Source organism: Hippichthys cyanospilos, chromosome 4, assembly GCF_059441005.1.
Source record: "Hippichthys cyanospilos isolate Australia breed blue-spotted pipefish chromosome 4, RoL_Hcya_1.0, whole genome shotgun sequence".
Lineage (NCBI taxonomy): Eukaryota > Metazoa > Chordata > Actinopteri > Syngnathiformes > Syngnathidae > Hippichthys > Hippichthys cyanospilos.
In genome coordinates, this window is record NC_142372.1 from 12,781,516 (window position 1) to 12,807,026 (window position 25,511).

Genomic DNA, 25,511 nt, shown 5'->3' on the forward strand with positions numbered 1-25,511 from the left:
TTACATCAAACACGTTACAGGAAAAATATGGTGTTATGATTAAAGTATGTCATGTTAACATCATTGCTTGAGACTAAAGGAAGCTGCTGCTTACATTTATGGTGCGTGTGGGATGGCTATAAATCTGACTATAATTTTGGGGAGATTTTGTTATGATCTGATTAAGCTAAGGTTCGGCTTTTTGGCAATAATTAAAAAATAATACGTATATATTTGTTTATTTATGTGTTTATTTATTAGGTGGTGTGCATTGTGAATTACTTCATCAAGCTCTGATTGAATATCAAATGAATTGGAAGCAACTTTAATAATCGTGCCATTGCCATGTTTAACTTTGACTACAAATCATTCAATTTCGTCCTCTCTCAAAGTAATTATTCAATGACTCCTGGTGTCCTTTATGACAGAAAGCCGATTATCTTTTGTGTTTAATCAAAACAAGACATTTACAACATCTTCTTTTACTTTGGAAGTCAATGACCGAAGCAAAAACTGAGTCACTTTCAAAAAGGTTTGTTAGTAGCTACAACTAAAATCTTTTGCATGTGATATTGCTTAAAAGATTTTGTAATCACTAAGCAATACCAAATGAAAGACAATAACTTGTTAATAAACAGCAAATGAGAAGAAAATACACGTTCATACATTTTTTTGTCTTGTACATTACCCCACAATTTGTAATCCAGTACAGATATAAAGTGACTATTACCATGAATAATATTAACTGCCATGTCATTATTTTGAATCATGTGATATACCACATAAAAAAAAGGAACATTTTCCTTGCATTAAAACCTCGACTATTGCCTTTGCAGTGAAACTTGCGAGTACAACTGAGAGAATTAGAAAATGATGGTTACACCACAAAGGGAAATGAGGCCATGGGACGTGAACCACTAGAGGAACTGCTTGATCTCCACTTTCCATGAGGCACACATATACAAATGACCACATCTGAAACTTCTCTTCTCTTCTCTTTGACTTCATCATAGGATGTAAATTTATCCTTACACTACATTGACTCCCCTCTTATTAAAGGGTAAGTCAAGACAAGAACCTTTCTGGGTTTGGTCATGTGATGTTCACAAGCTGAGTAGGGATTGGTGTTCCAGAAACCCTGAGCAACTGTGATGTCATTTTCAATTAAAAGTTCAGACTCATGTGGTTGCGCTCATATTTTAGTGTATGCAAAAACAGCATAGCCATATAATTGTAGAGAATATATTATTGAAAAAACAGTTCTGCATGTGAAGGGAATAATTTCAAAAACATGTTCCTTAAATTCTATTTCCTCTTCTGTTTGACTGCTAAATAATTCTAAGTTATGATAAGATAAAAGGATTAATGGCGCACATTTGTATATTCAATCGAAACACAATTTCTAACTTGTGTTTCCGTGGGTAAGGCAGCCTTTAAATCTTGTGACACTTCAGATCAGTGAACATCCAAAGGATTAACTCCACAAGCGTGTACTGGCGAAGGAAATAATTCTTAACTTTGGTTGAGCCGGATGAGGTCATGATAAACGTCTGTGTGGTGTGACTGACACAAAAATGTTTCTTATCAACCGCCTCGAGGAGAATATCTTCCCTCGTACATGAAATAAAATGACGCCTGTGAAGAGATATAAACTGCGTGTTGACTAAACGACTAAACAATCGCCCACTCTCAGAGCCCCCGTGTCCCGAGAGTGTATTTCCCCGACAACAGATTGCCGTTGTTGGCGAGATCCAGAAATGAATTGGCTTCTCCGTGACTTGCTGTGTCGCTAAAGTTCGGTATTACCGATGGCAAAGATGAAAAATATGATGACAACCGCAGAACCAGAAATGAAACTTCCTGGAAGAAGTGCTCCGTGCAACAACAAGCAGGCATATTGCTAATAAAAGTTGGGACATTTGTGAGGTCATGCTGACTTCACTGCCGCTAGTGTGTTTGACTAGGCAGAATAAATGTCAGACGGATAATTATAACAACAAGAAAGATGTTCGCTTTATCCTGGCTGGCTAACTTGTTAAAGCAGACAGGTGTCATATGCAACACTCCCTAATGAGATGTTCACAAGGAGTCCGCACCTTTTGGGGGTTACAAAAAAAAAAAGAAGCAAAAATACATTTTTTTTGTGTGTGCTAGTGTCTAATCAGAAGCACCCTTTATGGTTATTAACAGGTTTGTTCAGAGGCATAAAGTCCAGATGCATCCATGCCATAAGGAGACCCTTGACTTTGATTCATATGCATGAGTACATTAATCACGTGGAAATCTGACACACTAAAGCAACTATCAAAAGTTGCCTTCATGAAGATCTGGCTCTGAAAATTAAACTCAATTAGAGCCAAAGATGAAATAACTTAGTTATCAATTGAACACAGATGTGAATTCATTGGTCACAGAATTAGGTACATTTGCTCTCTTTTTCTTTTTTTTTTTTTTTTAAACCCCTTCAGTGCCAAGTGTTATTGGAAAAGGAAACCTCTAGGGGGTCACTATAGTTAGCATTTTCACTCATCTTCCAAGGCCAACAGAATACTGTGTACATTATCAATGTAAATATGGGTGGTAACACGTGAAAGATTGATTTCCATTTCTTACTTTGAACTGCAGGTAGGTAATACCGATTATATGTCTGGAAACAGTTGTCACTCTAGTGCTCAATTGGCTTGTATTAGCTAAGCATTAGTCAAGGGTGTCAGCTGCCCTCCATAAAATATGTACTTGACGAGAATTGTATTTATTATTGTTATTGCTATTTTCAAAGACGATAATTCTCATCCATGGTACTGAATGAGTTAATGAGATAAGGTCTTAATATACCTGCCCTAAAAATATCGTACCTTTAAAATAAGGATTGGTTGTTGAGTTAGTAACAATATTGATTCAATAATATGTTGTTAAAGTGTAATTTGCATTTTTGTATAGGCAGACTTGTGGCATACTGACAGTGGTTTTCAAATGGGGTACGGGTACCCCTGGGGGTATTTGAAGGAACTGCAGGAGGTATTTGAAATTTTAAATAATATCGACAAACATGCAAAAATCATTTAAAACAATAATTGAATTAATTGTTTCAGTAAAATATAATTTCATAAAACAAATTTATTTTCAGCAGGTTATTCAATTTGATTATTTTAAAAACCCAGATTCTCCCCCATACTAGAATGATTTGACCCAAATTGTCCCGTGCCACCTTGCCCCTGGCAAATTATGATGTTTTTTTTTTTTTTTTATATTTTGTTACAGATTTTTACACATTTTCTGAGAACAGGTCTGACTTAGTTTATTATTTTTTGTTTACAAATATGTATTGATAATTTCTTTAATTATTTATTTTCGTGGGGGTACTTCGCTGAAAAAAGGTTGAGAACCACTGATCTAATAATAGTTCCACACCACTGCCACAAATGAGGCCTTGTTCAGACTGCCAGGCAAAATCCATTTTTTAGCACATGCAGATTGAAACCTGATGTTTTTTTTTGTAGTCTGAACAGTCACAAAGGAAATGAAATCAAATATTTTGCAGGATAAATTGAGACCACATTCACGAGGTAGTTTCATATCTATCCGCTCCTGAGAGGATACATCTCAGTCTGAACTGCTCCAAATGCACATCAAATGTTGTGACCGTTATCACGGTTATATGACGTCAAACACTACACATACTGGAGGACGAGCCCTTTTCGATGTTGCTAACCCTTCAGATTTGGCCCAGTTTGAACAGGCCCCGATCGGATTTGGGCACTTGATAAAAACAATGAGGACAAACAACCCGAAAAATTGGATTTGAGGAGGAATCTGATTGGACTCAGATATGCCCGCCGTCTGAATGCAGCCTAAGGCTATTTTCATGAAGGCGGAATTGTGCAGAGGAACCTAATAAAGTGTCTTGTTAATGTCTTCATTTTTTTATATTGTCAGTAAAAGTTTTTAACCTTATTAAATACATAGAAAATGTTTCACATGCTATGAAAAGTGAGGTCAATATTTGTTTGTATGACATTTTACTGTCGTAAAACAAAAGTCCAAATAACACTGCATTCTTGCTCATTTCAACTCCCCATTAAATAAACTGTAATGTAGGAGTTCAAAGTTCTCATCTGCGAATAGAAATGACTTGAATTCATCTGATTGCAATTACAATGTTTTATTGCAACCGCTCTCCGTTCAACAGGTAAAACAGAACAGCACTAGCCTAAAAAGTAACATCCACATAGGCACAGTAGAGAAACGTGGCAATCTGAAGACAATTTAGCTTAATAAAAGAACATTTGTTCAGTCACATGACTAGGAATTGGAAGAAAAGTAGAATGCTTTGATGTCCAATCATATGCAGTCATCCTTGAACTGATTACAATGGAAAACAAACAGCTATTATTTTCCAGGCCAACATCGGGATAACCTTCAACCATTTCATGTTTGCATGCAAGAGAGAACCATAACACAAGTCTTTCATGAGCCCATCATTTCAGTTGGACAACATTTTGGACAAATTATGAATAACACATTTGACTGCGTCCACAGTGCCAGGGCTGAAATCCATCTTGGAGTATTGCTTTATGTGTGTGTATTGTTTGATATGATTCCAGGTTTTACGCTTTATATAAATTTATTGGAATTTTACATCCACATGCAGCTGTGCCATCCGAGAAAGCCACACAAACCGTTTCCTGCTAAATTATCTGTTACTAGTTTGTAACGAGACTACATTTGACAATTATCGTCTTAATGAAGATTTATGCCCAGGATTTTGTTCGTTTTGTATTTTTTTCTCACAAAATTACAACATCAAACGATGGTTTGTTCCCCTTGTATCATTATATATCTTTGTTTCACTGTGGGCCTTTCATTCTTTTTATCTGACAGAATATTCTCTGCTATGAATGTAAAACAAGTACACATGAGGTTTTAGCATGTCAAGGAATGACAAAGCAAAGCTATTGATTGATCTTAAAAGAGGACACTTATGCTGGTATAATTGAATTGACGATGGCTATTTTTGATTTGATCATAATTATTGACAATACCAAGTCTTTTTTTTTCTTCACTGACGAACACTTTCTTAAAAAATCAACTTCCACTATACAGATCAACAAACAGAATAACACATAATAGGCCCAAAGTCTGGGGAAACGAACAGACAAACAAGGAGAGATACCCCAACAAGCAAGACCTCATGCACCAATCACCACCAAAAGAAAGAGGAGAAAGGCAGTTTGACTGGTTCAAATACAGATTCACCTCAGATAAAGACAAACAACTAGACGATGTAAAAACAGTGACTTGTTTAAACCCAGGAAGACAAGACGTCAAATGTGTCCATATGCGTGTCATTTTTCTAATGTAATATTATAAAAAAAAAAAAAAAATCCATCAATGTGATCATTCAACATGCAACTGATCCAGTTGTGTCTCTCCATCCTCAAATACCTTGGATGGCCAAACTATTCTCTTCTCGGTGCGTGTGCAGTAATCCACGGCAGCGCAGGGCTGAGCCGTGGGCCTGCCAAGATGTTATGTAAAATGTTATTCTGGGTTATGGAGAAGGAGGTGCCTTCAGAGAGTTACAGGATCCTCCCTGGCTACTACCTGTGGTCCCCTGGTACTGAAAAAAAAGCACAGCATGAAACATTAGTCTTGTGGTATTCGCAGGCAAACATTGACTTCCCAAAGTCAGCGTTTCATTTTAAAACTTCCAACCTAGGACGTGTCATTCGTTGTTCGCTGGAGAGGGTATCTTTTTGTTTTTAATGCCAAGCACACATTACTGCCTCATTCATTGAATTATTTACATCATTGTATTCTTCAATAATGTCAAACTACAGTACTCTCATTTTTTTTAAATCTAAATTTCATTCAAAACAGTTCACACATTTATTTTTGATGTTTATTTTTGAGAAGATGTAAAATCATATACTCAAACGTTAGGGCTACATTGTTGTCATTGGTCATCATAGGTTTCTGTTGTACCTCCGTTTACTTAAGTGAGATGTTTCTCTCAAAAAGCAGGTAGTTGCCAAACAACTGACAAACAAGAAACAAGAGGAAGAATTAAAAGGTATTTTACTTAAGGTTTTTTACTTAAGGTTTTATTGAAAAGACACAGAAAAAAATGTGTCACTAAATATGTGACAAACATTTAAGGTAGCGGTACATTGAAATAAAAATATTTGCCCAAAACTGAAAGTTGGAAATGATAAATACCTGGCCAAAATACAAAAGAAAATAAATACTTTTTTCGCACATTGCTTCATGGTAGCTAATCGACTTTATGAGCGGACTGTAATGTCCCCCCCTCTGTAAATGATTGATGAGTGATAATGCTTATATAAATACAATGTTTTTTTGTTTGTTTAATTGTTTTTTAAATTCATTCAAATGCCAACCACTCGAATGTAATACAGGTCTAATTATTTGATTAGGATGTGTAAACATAAGTGACTAGATTGAGCGTTAATAATTAAGTAAAATATCAAAGTCATTTTCACCTCAATCATCTTCTTCATATAAATCAGCTTTTATCGATTAATAGGAAGCCCACATCATTTAAACTTGCAGCTATTAACCTTATTAACCAACAACATACAGTGTTGGACTTTATTTTTCCATCAGAGTTTGAATGCATTTAAATGCACCAAGAGCACTGCATATATCGTTAGCAGCTAGTGCTAACGCTGGAGACTTGTGCCATATCAAAAATGACAGTGTGATTGATTAAAAGGCTCTTAGCATCCTTAATCAGCGATTGAATATGATTTTTTTTTTTTTTTTAATGGCGATGTGTTGATATCGGTAGCTCTGTGATGTAACACGATAACAGAGTTGCAAGGACCCACGCTAGCCATTCCGCTTTCACAACGACGAAGGCTAACATCGAAAGCAAAGCCTTCTTGGCAACTGCATTGTCATCTATGATTTATTTGCTGCGTTTATTTTGAAGTTGGCGGAACTGGTCAAATCTTTTGTTGTGTTGTGCCCTTAAGACGACCAATGCACTTACGTATGTGTTCCATGCTAACTACTGTGATGGTTTATACTGTATTCAATATGACATTTTGAAAATACAGTATACAATTACAAATGTTAGTAGTGAGGAATATATTGTTCCTCTATTAGACCTATGTCAATTACAGATCACAGAAATATTTTTGAACGTCTTCATTAATGAACAAGATTACAAAATGCACCAATGCTTGCCATTGTTGAGGTCAACAACATTGAAATCAAATAACCTTACTGCAACCTGGTGGTCGTTTGCTGTATTACCGCAAAACTACCATCAAAACATTTGAATTTGGAGTCTTCTGAAATGTAGTTGATATAGTTTCGTTTTTCACACTCTTTATACTTAATTAAAAAAACTGTGACTATTACAGAAAATTGCTTCTTTTTTTTTTCTATAACAGTCATGAGACCTGACGATATAAAGTTGACTGTATTTCCAGTGGAGGAAAATCCATCTCTTCTCGCCTTAGGCCATATCATGACAAGGCTTTGTCTTCCCCTTTCCTTCTCATTAGTTTCCCACTGTGCTGTTTAAAATAAGAATGCTGATAACAAGTTAAAATGACGTAACTGGTACAAGCAAGGAGGACGAAAGCAGGAAGCCTTTTGATAAAGCCAAATCATGAGAAGCTATTAATGTTGAGAGAGCATGGTCTCAACTAGTTTTACAGAGCTCACTTCATTAACTCAATTGGCTTTATGCTTGTCTCCCTCCCATTTTGGTCCTTTTGTCTCACCATGTTTGCTTACTCGACACATTTTTTGTTGGTTGGTTTGGGTGCTTCTTTCAAGTGAGCCATTTCATTCCACTTTTATATTGAATGAGTCACAATATAAGACAAGCATTCAAATTAATCATGTATGAGTCCATCTTAATCATGTGTGAGTCGGTCCACTGAATCAGTGAGTCCTCTTCACTTAATGAAACTTTTTCTTACCATTTTACTGTTCATTTTATAATGTGGTTTTATGAAATAACCACATACTGTAGTTACTGTCTCTCGAGGACTCAGTCAAATAACAGTATGTGTCTCTTTAAAATGAGCTTGGTATAACTACTCGCAACCTTGGAATTGGTGACTGAAGAAAAAAAAAGATGATAATAATGATAAATGTTTCTTTAAAATTAAAGTTGAACAGGTATATTAAAAAACATAGTCAGGAAACATGCATAATACGATTTGCTAGCAGCCAATCATGGTGCAATCTTAGGGAGAATAAGTAGCAAAAGAAAAAAGATGGATGGAACAAGCATATAGAGGGATGTTATCAGGCATGAGAAAAGATCTTGTATGATGAGGGATTAAAATATGACTCATCGCTGCACAGCACGAGATCCATTTTATTTTGGGGGCGCTGCATGACAGTAAAAAATGTAGCCAAACATGGTGAGAAGGCCACCTAATGCTTCAAAATAAACCTTTACCAAACCAAAAAATAACGTAGACGAAAACCATTGGGAGTCAGCTCTTTTAGAAAATCACGTTCATTTGTGAATTTAGGCCAATGAAAAACAACTTTATTACATTGACATTTCCTATTTCACGTATGTGGACAGCATTTAACGCAGCATCTAGCAAAAAAATACGTAATTTAATGCTGACATCCTGACAGAGTTGCAGTTGCTACTGATCTCTATAGAACATACCAGGCTGAACCAAATGTATGTAATGAGGGTCTGACGTCGCTTGTCATTTTTAAAAAAACACAACACAAGCTGAGTGCATTTTGTAAAACCCGCTCTGCTCCTCTGACTCTTCTGTTTATGTTTACATTTATGTGCTATATTGTTAATTTTCTTGCAGTCCGCTCAATGAAAAGAAAACTGTAAGATTCATATCGGGCATTATTTTGGATGACACGTTTTGCCAAAATCTCCCCGGACATATCTTGAGAGCAGTGTTGTGCAAAATCCAAGTTTGACAATGAGTAGCGTACGTTTGTCAGCCGTCCAAAATTTTTGGCCTCTGTTTTCCAAATGAAGCAAAAGCATCCATTCATTCACATTTTTTTGGTGTCATCTATATTGCACTCACAGCCCTGAAGGGGTTGTCTGTGCATTGTGGCTTCATCACAAAAATATGATACGACATACCGACCATTAATATAGTGCTTGGTTCATACTTTTTTTCTTGACATTTTCAGATCAGCCACAGTATCTCTGAGCAATTTGTAGAGTTGAAAGTTCCAGTTAAGAAATAAAGTGCATGACTGCTTTTTTTGTGTACTTTGGGTCCACTTGCCCCCATTCACAGTGACAATAGAATCTGACCAGCAGTGTAGCCCTTCTCATTAAAGAAGTTAATGAGGTGATGAATTCTCTTAATGCCCTCTTTTTCTTCTGACAAAAGACTTCCTAGATTTTTCAGATAATTAATTCAAAGGCATAGGCTCTGGAATTAAAGCCAAGCCTGGCAGAGAGAGCGTGTTCTCTCGCTCCACTTCAAGCTGTCTCCCAAGGGCGAAAACACTTGAACCTGCATTCCCCGAGGTCCGACTCCACAGTCCAGGCTCCAATTTGTTTTACTTGGACATTTTCTGCACATTGCCAATACGAACCCACTGGCTACTTCATTAGGTGCACCAACACCATGGAAAAAGGACCAAAAATTAACATTTACAAAGATTAAAAGACTCGGCATCCCATGCTGTTCATCTAGTCTGCAACTTCCTGTTGTATAATGGCATAAATAGAAACGATTGCTATCAAAATGATGTCATTTTTGTCTTGTTACAGTGTGAGATGAAGAGCTCTCACAGTTCTATGTCACTGCAATGATAACGAGCATATGCAATACATATTTGTTAGATGAGAAACTCGTTGACAGTGTCGTTAGAAATTGACCATTATAACACACTTTGCATAATTGGCGGTGCCCATCAAATGAAGGAATAAAAAAAGTCCTCATCAAGGACCATTGTGAGTTTGTCATGAAACTGTCAAAGATAATGTTAGATACTTACAAAGTGTTGAAAACGAACTGATGGACATTGGACAGTTTGTAGGTCAATTAAAGTATACAAATATACGTCTATCCTATGGTCACATCCTCACAATATTTGCAGGCTTGCTGTTGCCTGTTTCAGCTGCCATTGGGCAGTAGGCGGGGGAAACCCTCAACTGGTTGCCCACCAATTGCAGGGCACACCAGAACAAACAACCATTTGTCCACCCAGTCACACTTTAGGACACTTTAGGACAATATACTTGGTACCCTTGACATATTTTTGAAAAACCCTTTTAAGCAATAATTCAATATGGTAAGACAGTGATACACGTGCATATGTTTTTTGTCCCTCTCCAAAGGTAACAACATTTTTAAGAGGGCCTTCTCCAGACAGCACATTTCACCTTCTTCTAAAGATGTTCAATAGACTTTATTGTAGGTCACACTTGAAAGTTACTCCAGTATACTCCAGTGTTTTGTTGTGAGCCATTCTTGGGTGATTTTAGCGTGAGTTTTATGAGCCATTGTCCTCCTGGGTGACAAACGAGGCCTGCAGCTCAGGCCATACATTCTGAGACTGTGTAAAATATTTTGCCTTGACTAGTTAAGCCCTATGGAGAGGTAGGCCATCGGTGCGACTTATGTCCTCCATTATGACGAGTTGACCTCCCAGGTTTTAGTCAAATTGTACAATTTTTAAATCATATGAATTTTGAGGTTCCATCATAGCATTTTTAAAGATCCTCTAAATGGTAGAATTTGGATAATGGCAGTCCTCCTATTTGCGCAGACACACGTAACAGATATATTAAAGTCATCACCTCCACAAGAGGATGCCAGTGGGCGACAGGTTTTCTGGGGTACGTGAGCATTTCACTCCAGTGGTCCCGACCGAGGTGGTCTGCATCGTTGCCAACCCGGCACACACCGATGACCTCATTATGACCGACTCTGTGCACACAGGAGGGAAAGACAAGACAGGAAAAGACATATGGCTTTGTCAACAACTGCATTGCAGTATACAATGTTGAAAGTGAATCATGAAAAGGAAGGTCAAGAAAGGTTTGGGATATTTGAAACCAGAGTGAAAATTTCTCACCGGTCGTAATCCATCACCGCAATCAACAGGCTGATCTGCTCTATGTTCTCCGGGGGAACATCGAAAACAATGGCCTCGTTATAGACCGGATTCAAAGTGTTCCTTTTTGTGGAGGTCTTTCGCTTTTTCAGCCTTCGGCCCTCACACATGAGTGAAACTTTCACGTATGGATCTGCATAGTTGAGAGGGAAAAAAAAAAAGATATAATTATACAGATTCTGGACACCAGTCAAGACTCAGGAGTCATTTACACAGAATTAGACTTGTAATTACCAGATGCACCAGTAATGTCCATGGCCTTCAAATTGCGAGCCTTTATCATTGTGATGGTCAGCCTTCCAGCAGTTGGTAAGTAACACAGAGAAAACATGAGATCACCCAGGTCCACATTATCCTAACAGAAACAAATCACATTTAATCACTCGTGGGATTAATATTCCATTCAGGCAGATGGTCGTGACTTTTTCAATACTGTTTTAAGACACTGTGAAGTGCAATGGTTAAGAATGTGGTTTAATTAGGGCATGTGCTTTTCTCCACAAATGGAGACTTACAGTATGTTAGGATGGAGAGAGACAGAAGCATACTTATCACTTGCTCTTAAAATAACTAAGGGGAGAGGTGAGAAGCAGCACTCAAATATGAATGGTGGGAAACTCTTGTCTGGTTTGGTTAGAGCTGCTTCACATAATTACTGTTGTACTATATCGTATGGCAGAACAGTTTTAAGGTAGGATTTCACCTGTGCAAACGGCGTTTCAAGGAGATATACTGACTGACACACATACACACACACACTTGGCAATTAAGTATGCCAGCTCGGTAAAGCATGGCCAGGTGTTTGAGTCTTAGCCAAAACATGACTGTAGTTAATCACATAGACACTCTACCTACTTTAATGGAGGAGGCAAAAAAAAATTGTGTATCTTCTTCATTAAAATGCATTAAAAAGTGGGAAGGGAAGGCAGGCGTGCAGTTTGCAAGCGGCAATGTCTGCTGCAGGAGTTGTTAACGTCATTTAATATAAGACTTTATTGAATAAATCAGCTTTTAATCATCATTGTGTGCACAACATATTTGTAGCTTTCATTGCAATCTTTCTTCACAGATTAGGAGACTTGTGTTTAAGTTTTTGAGAGCTACATTTAACAGTAAGCGAGATGCTGGAAAGAGAGGAAATGATACCGTTAGGTACAAAGGTATGCATAACCTGGCAAACTGATTGTTACTTTTTAAATGGTTGGCATGAAGTAATAGCGAACACCGTCACGAGAATTGCAGTTAAATCTGTAAATTCTGCTCAAAACTTTAATGAGATTTTTTTAAATAAGTCAAGGTCTCTGCAAAATAAAGCAATTCGTTGTCTGTTTTTTTGTCTATTTTCCCCCCAAGAAATACTCATTTGTACTCATTTCAAACTAGTATTTTACCAAGACAAGCACGTGAAATGTCATAATTAAATGTAATTTTCCACAATTGATGTATTTTTTCAGCAACTGATTTCGACATAGCTTATAACAGATATTGAATAAAATACTGTATTACTGTAAATACATAAAATGAAAAACATTTTTTTGTTTTAAAACCTTTTTTGATCATTTGATACAATGATTTTGCTGTAAATTGAAACTGATGAACAAAACTATAAAATCTGACTCATTGTAAATAGCATTTTTTTCATTATATTCTTCTCACAGAAACAATTCTCAAAATTTCTCACTTCTAGGTTTTCTGCCCATCAGCACCATACTCCAACAGTATTTGTTAGAACTTGTTGAGGTATTTTGAGAAAAATTAAGCTGCCACAGTAAGCAAATAAAGATGCATTAAGTGAGATTTTTTAATGCATTTATAAAATGCAAATTAATCTTCAAAGTTAAACTTTAACAGTCCTAGACATTACACATAATAGAGACACTGACAACAAATGCCTTTATCTTCTAAATAAAATCGTGCTTTAGTGTAAGTATTCTCCAATCATGCTGCAGTAACAGATTGCTATATCTGGCACTGAAACACACAATATGGTCAGCATTACAGTAAATATTGCTGCAGCAATTACCCTCAAATGTTTCTCTCATTCAACAGAATTCATTATAATTGGCCGCGAATGCCACACATTTCCTTGATGAGATGTACTGTACTCATGAAGACTGTTGGCATTTGCGGAAAGACAAACTGTGCGCTGTGCGCAATGATCTGCGCTGTGCATGTAGGCTCCCATGAAGGGTAAAGAAAACAGATCAGCCATACCAATCATATGCCACTGACGCATGATATTCTATTGCTGCGCTGATTAACAATCAATATGGGGAAATGTTAGCAACCATCAATTCAGACTTTGCACACAACTCAATGTTGTCAAAATCAATACCCCCTCTTTGATGACGGAACAACATATCAATCAACTTTTTTTTCCCCAATCAAATATTATGTTGTTGACATTGCGATTAACATTTGGTAATAGATTAATACGAATCGAGATATGATATGAGATTTCACCACGGATAAAATTCAGCAGCCATCACAAAGTAACATTAGAGAATTGAAGATGACAAATGTAGCTGACACAGACATCCATCTGTACTTGCTCTATAATTATTCAGTCTTTCTGATGTTCCCTTACTGTGTGCAAACAATAGATGTTTTGATCTTCCATGTGCAGCCAGAATAAAGTTGACAGTGTGTACATTACCTTATGTTTAGAGGCCCCCATAAAGAAACAGTATTTTTGGAGGCCAGCTATAATAATAGGGGCGATGGCATTCAGATGAATGTGAGACCATGAAATTAACTGCTTCACTTGCAACCTTGATATCAACATTAACAGCCTGATACAGTATGTTAGCAAATGATTAAATAGCAATGCCTTCTTCACACTCAGTTTTGAATGGTTCATCATTGTCAAAAAAGTGACCAAAAACTAAAATGACCAAATTAAATTAGTTAATGCATCTAAATGTGAGCAAAAATATCATAGTTACCTCTGGAACGGCACAAAATTAAATCTACTCTGATCATTGCGCCAACTACTTACTGATATTGTTTTTTTTTTTTAGATGTTATACTCAACCATTGCACTGTAGTGTGATTGCTTTTTCCAAAGGTTGTAATTTTAATAAATGAGATCTTGCAATTACGCAGGGCAACTTTTATTTCATTACTTTTTCATCCGGTGAGACAAAGCACGTAAGGTGTGTTTAAGCAGCTGCTAATGGCTTCTTTACAGAGGCTCATTGTTTCCTCTGCTCTTTGTGTGGGTACCTTTTATTCTTCGGCTGTTTAAAGGGGCCATATCATGAAAATTCAACTTGTTTGAGCTTTTCACCATGTTCTAATGTTGATTTCTCACCTTAAACACCCCCAAATTGTCACTGATGTGTTTCTAAGCATTCCTTGCTTATTCCGCACTCTCACACCGAGGAGAAGAATCAACTCCCCTATACATTATCACTGCCTATGAATGTATTGACGCTGTTTTGCATTTTAATGTCAGTAAAACGCCTGTTTGTGTTCCCGTTCTTCACGCTGTTGGAATAGTCTCCATCAGCCACAAGCCTTGTGAGGATGAGCAGTCAAGGTGATGGACGCATGGTTGTTTTGTGGATGGCCATTATTGAACAACGTCACGAAGGGGGTGTGGCAGTCAGGTTTCTGCAAATAAGGCGTTTTTCTTCCTGGTTCAGAATATTGGTACCATAAAATTCATATTTAATAAGAAATTAAATCGCCAATGTGCCAAATGTAATTTATATGTATATATTTAACTGGGGAAAGAGGAGAACACCATGAGCCTAGGCCCTTTAATTTAAATATTTGAAGAATCCAATTCATATGGTAACGGACGGTAACGGACATATGGTAATGTCGCTCCTACTGAAAAATAGAATGTATAAAAACACACCAAAATTGATTAAATACTGGCTAAAAGGTGAAGAATTCTCAGGCCAAACAGATACAAACGACATGATAATGAAAACATCTCCACTTCAACCTAAAAAAGGGGAAAAAAGAGTTCCAAGTGAGTCAAATACAACTGTGAACCATAACCAAGGCAGGAAATAAAAGTGCAAGCTAAATTGCTTCTGTGCCGATCTTAAGGCCCCTTTCTAATTTCAGTACAGCTGAGAGCAACTAAAATTAGTCCATTTTTAATTTAAGCATTTGTGTTTCATTGATTGCGTATCACAAACTGATTATCCAAATTAATCAAGCAAAATTAGTTTTTTAAGGGTAGCTTGATTATCTTTTCTCTCTGTCGGTTTTATTGGACAAAATATAGATTATACAATCTGCTTATTTAGAGTTACATTTACAATGGTGTCACTGCTTTCATTGCTGCCTCATGTCTGATTAGTTTAACCATACCCTTGGACTCAACACTTGAGCTCATGGACATAGGAATATGGCTTTAAGATCAAAGTTTTATCATAACAATATTTGATGTGAGTGTTTCGTCTGCAAAAAGATGCATTTGTAGTTTGCCAGAGAGTTGAAATCTCTAAAGCTGCCTCATTTTTAAAGGTTTTAATTACTCACTGTGGAAACGTATTTGATTTCCCGGCAGAGTTTTGTCTCCCGCGGGAAATCTGCCAGATCCAGGAAGTTGTCCACAACAACTTGGCCAATAATGTCATGTCGGGAAAATCGGTCGAAATCGTAGACGCTGAAGTGCAGCTTGCGTGTGGGAAGCTCTGAGTAGGCCACAGGAAACAAGAATACCTCATCAAACACAGGGTTGAGCGTCTTGCGGTGCACCTTTGTCTGATGCTTGGTCATTCGATCAGGCAGCAGGTAGATCTTAACGTAAGGATCAGAGGTTCCAGAGAAATCCTTGGCTGGGAGGTCCTCTGCCTTATGGATCTTAACAATCAACTGCTCCAGGTCACAGTCGAACTTGAGAATGAAGTGGAGACACCCACATCCTCCGCCTCTGTGACTTCCTTCGTCACCTTCCAGAGACCGTTGCTTGTAGAGCTCTGGTTTGAGGCGCCCGAGGCCCAGTCCCATTCCCGTGAGGGAGTCCTGTCTTTGGAACTGGGCCACGTTGAAGTCAGGATTTGACAGGTTCATATGCCGGCGTATTGAGCCTTGTCTGTGGATAAAGAGCATCAAAAGAGAACATAATAAGCGTAAAAAATGTAGGCCTCGTCTGCTGTTACTAAAGATTCCTATTTTAGATCCTCGACCGACTGTACACTCCTGCCAACCATACACTTGTCATACTTTATTCCTTTATTCATTTAGATGTTTGCCGTATACTATGATCTATTTAATAAAATATTACTTACAAAGAACCAGTGGCACAAGTATTAGTAAGAGTTAAAAAATGAAAAAAGTATATCTGATAGTCACTGACCCAATTTCTGACATGGAATGCCCGGAGGGTGAGGGTTCCGTCGTCTGTCTCTGAATCCGAGGATTGGTATGAACCCCGTTTTCCCGACTGTTTTCCTGGGCGTCCAAGGGAATGTCTGGGGATGTGTGACTGATCTTCATGGCTGCCTCCGGAGCGGTCAGGGCAACAGGAGGGGGTGATAAAGGAGTTACCGGAGCCTCCACGGATACGACCGATGCCATAGGAGTTGGCTCCTTAGCGATGGAGCAGTGGGACGATTCACGGCGGGTGTGGGTCGGGGGGTCCACGGCAGTGTAAATTGGCTGCCTGGGTACTGGCTGTGAGGGCAAAGGGCTCATAGCTGGGTTGAGGTGCCCCCCGTGGGGCTCCTTGGTCGTGGGGGAGAGACCCCGCTCCCTCCATGGTATCCAGCAGAGCTTCCAAGATACAAAGAGGGAGACGCCAAACAGAGCCAAGCCACAGGCTGTCACGACCAATGACAGCAGACTCACCGACACATCTGGAGAATACAAAGTGACAATAGTTCGAACAAAAGACAACTATTTTTGTTTTGATGGAACTTTCCTGTACAATGGTTACTCTGCATTACGGGCAGGGGGCTGTTGATCCAGTTGCGTTCTTTTTGACTGGTATCTTCAGTGGTGGTGACTCCCCTTCTTATTTGTGAGTGTATGTTACTTTTTTCATTGGCCAATTGAGCAATTATGGTTGAGCATTGTGGCAATATCCGTAAGTGTAGTACACAAGTGTCCGCATTTGCGTACCTACCTATTTTGATCCAAGATGTGTCATGGCTTGCAGGACACTTAAATGTCGTGCATGATTTACCGCTCCAAATTCAGCTAATTTTCAGCCATGTTTTTTTTGACAAATATGAAACGAGCATGTGAATGTAGCGCAAGTTATTGCTAATGTAAACACTGGATTGAAGGGAGGTTTCCCGGACGCTTGTTGGCTGTTCCTTTCCCAAAGAAGTGCAAGTGCGTGTTTCCTTCCCGTCTAACGAAGAGCGTTTGAAACAGCTCACACAACATGCTACTTAATTGGTAGTGCAAAAAAAAAAAAAAAAAACATGACAAACAAAACGTTAGCAATTTATTCATTTCTTCTAATTCAAACGCATTGCCATATTGACAATGATCTTTGTTTTATAACCGAAGCTAATAGCACGAAGGTGGACAGGTAAGGACAGTTTTCAAAAATGCACAGAAATGTCATTCGTGGCACAAAAAAGCTTCGAATGAAGGACCCCCACCCACCCTATACCCCCTCCAATCACATTGCGCACCCCCTCCCCCACTATTCGAGAAAGTCCAGGCTATAGTGACTGCAAGAGTATGTTAGCTAAATTGCTAATTAAATCTTTCAATGGATATATTCTGCATTACAAAAGTGATTAAAAAAAAATCAGACAGTCACAGTGAGCGTTGTAGTTTTTGTTGTGGAATCAACCCCACCAATGGTTTGGTCCCCCAATTTTTTTTCAAAATAAAACTGACCCTGCTCTTCCACGGGCAGAACCGTTTATAATTGTAATGAGTCCTCAATAAGATTAATGAGGATTAACCAGTCTCTCAATTATGTCCTTAAACTCCTAATAGTTTGCCAAATGACTTGTTATCTTCACAGCAATGCTAAGGAGAAAAAAAGGCAAAAGTTTATATAAAAACAACACAGTATGTTTGATGTTGAGCCGCACTAACATCTACCTAAAGTCAACCAGACAGTTCCCAGTTGCAGCTTTCCAACAGTTTCATCTATGTTAATTTTAGATAGCATGACATTGGGTAATGGTGAATTTGTTTACAAGACGATGTGTGTTTGTCACCATGCAGCGAGATGAAGGGTGTACTAATAATCATCAAATGTTTTCTGAATCATTTTTTCTCTTAAATGTGTGTCATAAATGCATTACATGAAAAGGAACTGCTGAATATCATAGTATGAATTACAAGTTGCCACACGTGTGATCATAATTTTGAAACATGAAAGTTTATTCATGTGGCTACTTTTTGTTGTTTTTTTTTCAGAAAACTTTTTAGTACAACATATATTATACTCACCATAGCATGATGGCTGTTATGTTTTAACACCACATTTTATGTTCACTGGCGGGCAAAATATAGTCATCCTGAGTCTTGTCACTCGCACATTTCTTATGTATTCTTATACAGTAAATGTGATAAATCCCATCTTTAACACCTCGACTACATGTGATAATGTGAATTGATATTCTTTGCATTTTGAGATGTATTTCAAATCCATTACGGTGGTGCCTAATGGCACAATCATAAAATACCAATGGACGTAACTTAACAAAATGTATCATATATACAGTAATATGTGGACAGCCTTTTGCTGTGTGGCCATTTCTTGATTAATACTCTTTTTGCGGCTGTTCAAAGACTGTATCCTCGCTCTAAGGCACTTCCAAGCATTTTCATTGACATGTATTTATTTATTTATTTATTTATTTCAATAAATAAGACTCTTAATATTGTTTTATTTCAGTTTTAATCTGCATGTGCAGGGCTCAACTGTTGCTCAGCAACAACTGTTGAGAGCGGCAGGAAAAACCAGCGTGGGTATATGTGGAGATGGTTTTTATTTCTAATAATTGGGGGAAAAAAACGGAGTGGCAATTGTTAGCTATTGTGATGAATTGCCAACTGACTCTTCCGTCTCCCTTGTTGTTAAGATCATGTTCACACATATGCTCCTGTAAAGTGCTGTAATAAAGTCAGTCTGCTGTATTACTCTGACAATACCTATTATTGTCTGGTTTCGCCTCGTTCTGTGGGAGGGCAGTGAGGCAGACTTGAACTCCGGTCGTGCCTTGACTCTGCCGGTGGATTTTATGGAGATATAGTTTTGGAACAGATTTGTATGAATTTTCAAGAAGCCACTTAAAGGACAATTAATCATAATGACTCCTGTTCACCTCATCTTTGTGAACAATGAGATACAATCCACATTCACTGGTAGGATAATGATGCTCTCGTCAACTTTTGCTACATTCTTTGCTCTCAAAGTGTCAAATTAGCAAGATCCTTTTGACCAGCCGTGCTGATACGGAAACCATTATCATCATAATGAGCGGAATTTCACTCTTTTTTCTGTCATGAATGTAAATGACTATAAGGAACAATCCAACCTAACTTAGACCACTACCACATTTTAAATCTTAGTGGAAATGTACATGCTACATCTGTCAAACCATCTTATTTTCCATTGTTGCCCATCTTATGCTCGCTTGCTGGTGCCTAACACAGCTGCCCTCGAGCAATAGGCGGACGACACTCCGGACTGGTTACCAACCAATTGTAGGGCACAGAGGGAGCATTCACGCATCCAATTGATTCTACAGACAATTTAGAGCCAATATGTCAAAGTCACACGGCTCAGTGGCAAAGTGAATAGCACGTCAGTGTCAAAGATGAAGGTACTCGACTTCAAATCCACCTTGCTCCGGCCTTCCTGTGTGGAGTTTGCATGTTCTCCCTAAGCATACGTGGGTTTTCTCCAGGCCCTCCGGCTTCCTCCCATACTCGAAAAAAAACCACGCATGGCAGGTGTATCGGACATACTGAATTGTCCTTTGGTGTGATGGGGTGTGTGAATGGTTGTTTGTCTCTGTGTGCCCTGTGATTGGCTGGCAACCAGTTCAGGGTGTCCTTCGCCTACTGCCCGAAGCCAGCTGGGATACACAACAGCAGGCCTGCGACCTTTGTGAGGATAAGAGGCTGTAGAAAATGAATGAATGAATGTCAAAGTCATAGTAATGGCCCCTGGGATGATATTGATTCAGAACCGATTTAATTGATCACAACCAGCCTGCGGGCCTACTTGCAGCTGTAAGTGTTTCACACATACCAATACTAGATTTCCCACAATGCAATGTGGCTCCATTTCATTATTCATCATTATCCATTAGGTTATATGCAAGCATATCAGCAAAAGTCAACTTTACAGTATGACTTTGAAACCCTTGATTTAGAGTGTCTAATATACTTAGCGTGCATTTGTCTGGAATGTGTGAGGAAGCCGGAGCGCCCGTAGAGAGTCCATACGGACATGGGGAGGACATGCAACCGAAGGCCAGAGCCAGGATGAAATCTGATACCTCTGAACTGTGAGTCGGATGTGCTGACCACTCTTACACCGTGCTGCCCATGCTTTGTTTAATGTTAATGAATTTGTTTTATTAGTTAAGTAGGACAATAAAATACACGTTTTTCCAATGGTTCCAAATTAGACAATATTACCAGTGGGTTAAATCATTAGCATGACTATTAAATAGCTTAACATTGGGCTTCACCATGATAGCACGGGATAAGTTCATTTGAGCTTATGAAATCACAGTGAGTAGTGAGAACAAGACTTGTGTGGGCACCGTCAGAAGACTTCACAGGCTAACTGACAAAAAGTCCTCTCTGTACTCAGGGATCTTGTGAATACCAACCGGAGCATGTGAGGTTTGGAAGAGGAATGTAAGCAAATGGAAGGACCTGCCGTGTGAAGACAACGTCATGTGGGCAGGCTGCCAGAGAGCAGCATGAGAAAAATCTATCGGCATCTGGAAGGATTCAGAGACTGTCTAACAACAGAGAGTGAAGCAATTTTAGAGCCTTCAAACATGCAGCAGTGTAGGAGGCAACCTAGTGCTGAAAAAGCAATCTGAGAACACGTCTCTCTTGAGATCTTATTTGTCTGAAGATTCCCTCAATGTAATATGTGTCCATGTTTCCCTCTATACAAACCCCGAAAAAAGAACATAACTGTAGTCCAGATTCAAGTTCTTCACTCACCTAAGATGACATGATCAACACTACACCAATGCATTGAGCATCATCCAATTTGGTTTTCTTGGCATTCAAGCCTTGAAACTTTGTGCAGAACATCTGTGGTCAAGATACATTGAGGTGTTATCTCAAAAATCAATTTGAATAATCTTCAAACACAGCTCAGGGGGATGGCCAATTTACCACTTGTTCTTGATGGAAAATGACAGTATGATTGTTAAGGGCTCAGCTAGTGCCTAATTATTAGGCCCTTAAGGCAAAATCAAGCATATGCTAAAGATTCGAGTCAAACTTAAATGACTTAATGAAGGTGTTACCAAATTCCCTATTAATGATCAGTTAATCAATTATCATTCTCCATTCCAGAGGTGACACCACCTCTGCCCAAGACTCGAGTAATAATGACCAATCATGACTGACCTGTTGGTCACAAGATATTCAAAATTTGAGCTGGTTTTTGTCGTTACCCAAGCATTCAGGACATGCAATGTTATTTTAAGTTGACAGCAAGCGGCATTATGTGTTTATAAAAATATGAATTATACATGAACAATGTAATCATAAAACTGATTGTAGACAAAATAATAACATTTTATGGTTTACGAAGTGGGACCCCAGGATAATGCAAAGAATATGAATGAAACCAATGAATTAACTATTTTTCGAGTACCTTTCAAAGACAAATACAGTGGACCCCCAGGTTACAGCGTCCCTGATTTACATTTTTTTTTCCTGTTGCAATGTAGAAAACTGAGTTTTTTGGTCCCCTCTTTACGGTACTTTCCCCGCTTTGATTTATATGGAAACGAAGCTGGAGATAACCAAGAAATACGAAGCCAGCCTAGCCAAGGCTACCCTTGCTAGGGAATATGGGCATAGCAAGCGCCACTCAAAGGTAAATAAATCATTTCTATATTTTTTTTATTTATTATGTTTTCTGATTTTATACATGTACATTATATATACGTAGCACTTACTATACTGTTTTGGTACTAATTTTTAATATGTATCTACAATTTTGATGTTTTTACCTGGGGTTCTAAACGCATTCGCTATTTAACATAGGTTTGGATTGTCCGCCATACGCCGAATTCGCCTTACGAGCCCAACTGCGGAACAAATTAATCTCGTAACCCAGGGGCCCACTGTACTTTGTAAAAAAATAGATTTGTAGTGTTTTTTTTTGGTTTGGTTTTAATACATACCTACATAAACAAACATAGCAAATACATTTGTAGCATGTTAATCACAAAAAAGTTAATGTGTACAGTACACAGTGTAGGCAAAGGTGCATGCAAAAAACGGTCACTCTTTTAACAATATAAGCCAAGCCCATCATTTTCAGGTAAAACAAAACAAAACAAAAAAAAAAAAAACTACACACAAAATTCACCGTCTATGAGTCAAAAATGTATTTTAAATCAAATTAACAGCTAAAATTGCCAACTACTGGTGGGTGGAAGCATCAAAGGATGCCACTTTTGTTTTCAACAGTGGCAAATTGGTTGTTTCTTCTGTCGTGACCATGAATAGTTGAATGATTGACATTAAATAACAGCTCCAAAATACATTTGAAGCTGCAAGGATTACATTTTGATGGACATGTGCCTAAAAGATTGAATTAAAAGCATTTATCAATGATTTTTTTTTAAATCAATAACAAAATAAAGTGGCTGTCTTGACAGGCTTTGGTTTTATTTCTTGTCTCACTATGCTTTCTAGGAGTTACTTTCCTAAAGTTTCAAGTAACACAATTGTTATTTGATGCACATTGCATGAAATGTTTCATATTCATATCAGTACTGAGTTGATTCCTTGAATGTCTGTATCACAAATTACCTTATTCGCTGAAATCATTTAGGCTTACATGCTGCCCTTCCACTTTCAGGCAGGAGCTATCTAATTATTGCTACCAATTTGAGCAGTAATGAAGACTTACCCATTTTTTTCAATTTTCCTCTCTTTCCTACTTTTAATTACCCTATTTGCTAACGAGCTAAGCAATAGTGTCCTGACTTGACGAACAATGCTGTTCAGTGCTTACTTGCGGTAGACCGAAGTTGAAATGAAGCCACTGGCTGCCATTTTACTTTGACATATGTCTTCGAAAGTCAGGTCACAAAAAAGAAAAAAAAAATTACTGAATTTCCAGTAAACCAAGACGTTATCTATTTGATTAAGTGGTACGGATTGGATACAAATGGTGAAGCCATAATAGAGCTGCATTCAAGTGACCCCTTAAGGATTCAAACTAAGCTGCTCTCTTTTATCTGAAAGTGTATTTGCCAATATTGCACCATTTTTCTCACTCATTGTTTCATCTGTTTAATCTGTTTTTTTAAGAAGTGTGTTCCAGTTCCACATCATAACTTCCGAGTGTGAGCCCAAAGATGCCCAAGAAAAAAAAAATCACAAGGAGTTCACAGAGCTATGCCTATGACATACTTGTTGAAATTGTGCACTTACTGTACATTGCATACTCTGCCTTCACTCAGTCACCATTACACACGCGCGCGCACGCACAAGGTTGGGTGCTTTGAACGTGTCATTCATTTTCGCACGTGACTGAATGTGTGAGCCGATGTTGAGAAAAATCACACCTTTTTTCTCCCCTCTGCAACACGTTTTAGCAAGTTCACCGAAGTCCGGTGATGAACCCAATTTGATTACACAAACGCTCACAGAAATCTGAATCCAACTTTGATAGAAAATCTAAGTGTAGTTTTAGAGGGAGCAACAGCAGGAAAATGTTTAAATGTGTTCGCCTTCTGTGTGCAGTTGTTGAACTAATATGATGATGATTATTCCATTATAGTACAATGAAAATCGAAAGCAATACAGAAATAACCTCACTGCATTACGTTTAATAGCTAACGTGTGGAGAAATAGTATGGAGGAAAATGTGCGTCTTTTAAAAATCACCTTTGATTTCATTTAATTTGATGGCGTTGAAATGGAGCTGATTCTCACCTGAGTCCGTGTAGCGTGGCCTGGCCAAATCTCGGAAATAGTAAATGAAATCCAGGCAGTTTTCGCTCTGCACTTCCCCTTTGGAACAAAGATCTGAGAGTAGTTCAAGTGCCTTTCGACAAATCTCATCATCTCTGTCTCCAGGCATTTCCCAACAGCATCCTTAAATCATGGAGGCTCTCTCAGGCACCACCACCGCCACAGCGGACCACTCGCCTCGCACTCGGCTTTTCCGCGCAGCCCAGTCGAGCACTCATCCGGTGGCACGCCTACCCACGCGATTGACGATCACAAATGAAACCGCCGCTCTAGAACCAAAAGTGAGCCAAGAAGCAATCTGCGTGTCCCGCGTGCAATAAACGCATCTCGCGTGAGACGTTCACTCTCATTCGTTGCCGCCGCTCTCCGCCGCACACTGGAAAGCCACCGGTTGAATCCACCACGCACTGACACTGCGGCGTGGCGCTCTGTCCACAGTGCTGAAAGGGGCGCGCGCTTCCGCCGACTACGGTGCGCCACGATACGCTGTGGTGCGGTAATATGTTCGGGAAAGTAGAGCAGTATGTCAGTGTGCGCCCACCATGTGACATAACGTTCAATTCGAGACTTCTTGATGTACACGGTCAGTGCATGTCACCTAAATGGGCTCACTTGTGCAACCCAAGGAAGAGGTATACACGGATGGGATTCCTACGTCAGATATTAAGAGTGCAGTTGTGGTGAAATTCTTTAAGGCGCGTGCGCTTCCCATCCCCCACTAATGTGACCATGGCAAAGTGTTCTTGAGCAAGACGCAGAACCTTCAGTTGCTTCTGATGCTGCTTCATGCTGACCGAAGACAAGAGGGCTCATCATTTACACCACAGGTCTCAAATTCCAGACCTCGAGGGCCGCAAACTTTCATGTTTTCGATGCTGCTCTCTTAAACACATCTGATTCAAATGATTAGGATAATTTGCAAGTTCCTGCAGAGCTTGCTGATGAGCTAATAATTTGAATCTTGCGTGTTTATGACAGAAATATAGAAAACATGCAGGATTGCGGCCCTCGAGGACCGGAGATTAAGATCTATGATTTACATTTTTTATCATTTCTTATCATGGGCCACATTGTACTTAAAGATTCTGTTGGAGGGCCATTGTGACTGTGAGGTCAAATAGATGTTACACATTTTAAAATCAGAGCCGGGTATTGGTAGCAAAAAAAATGTGTAAAAGTTGAAGTTTGGTATTTTAGCCAGAAAGTTGAAGTCATAATAAGCATTTTGCGGGCCACATGAAATGGTGTGGTGCGCTGGGTCTGGCCCCCGGTCCTTGAGTTTAACTTCTGATATT

The 25,511-nt window shown here is 38.6% G+C and overlaps 1 protein-coding gene across 1 annotated transcript; it reads right to left on the reverse strand.

The window, feature by feature from the left end:
• Positions 1 to 4,125: 4,125 nt before the first annotated feature.
• syt9a (synaptotagmin IXa) lies at positions 4,126 to 24,645 on the reverse strand. Its single transcript, XM_088413903.1, has 7 exons — positions 24,178 to 24,645; positions 16,406 to 16,904; positions 15,586 to 16,141; positions 11,320 to 11,440; positions 11,047 to 11,218; positions 10,769 to 10,898; positions 4,126 to 5,599 (listed from the first exon to the last, which is right to left on the reverse strand). The coding sequence occupies exons 1-7, from the start codon at positions 24,323 to 24,325 to the stop codon at positions 5,531 to 5,533; spliced, it is 1,695 nt and encodes a 564-aa protein (XP_088270029.1). The 5' UTR covers positions 24,326 to 24,645; the 3' UTR covers positions 4,126 to 5,530.
• Positions 24,646 to 25,511: the final 866 nt, after the last annotated feature.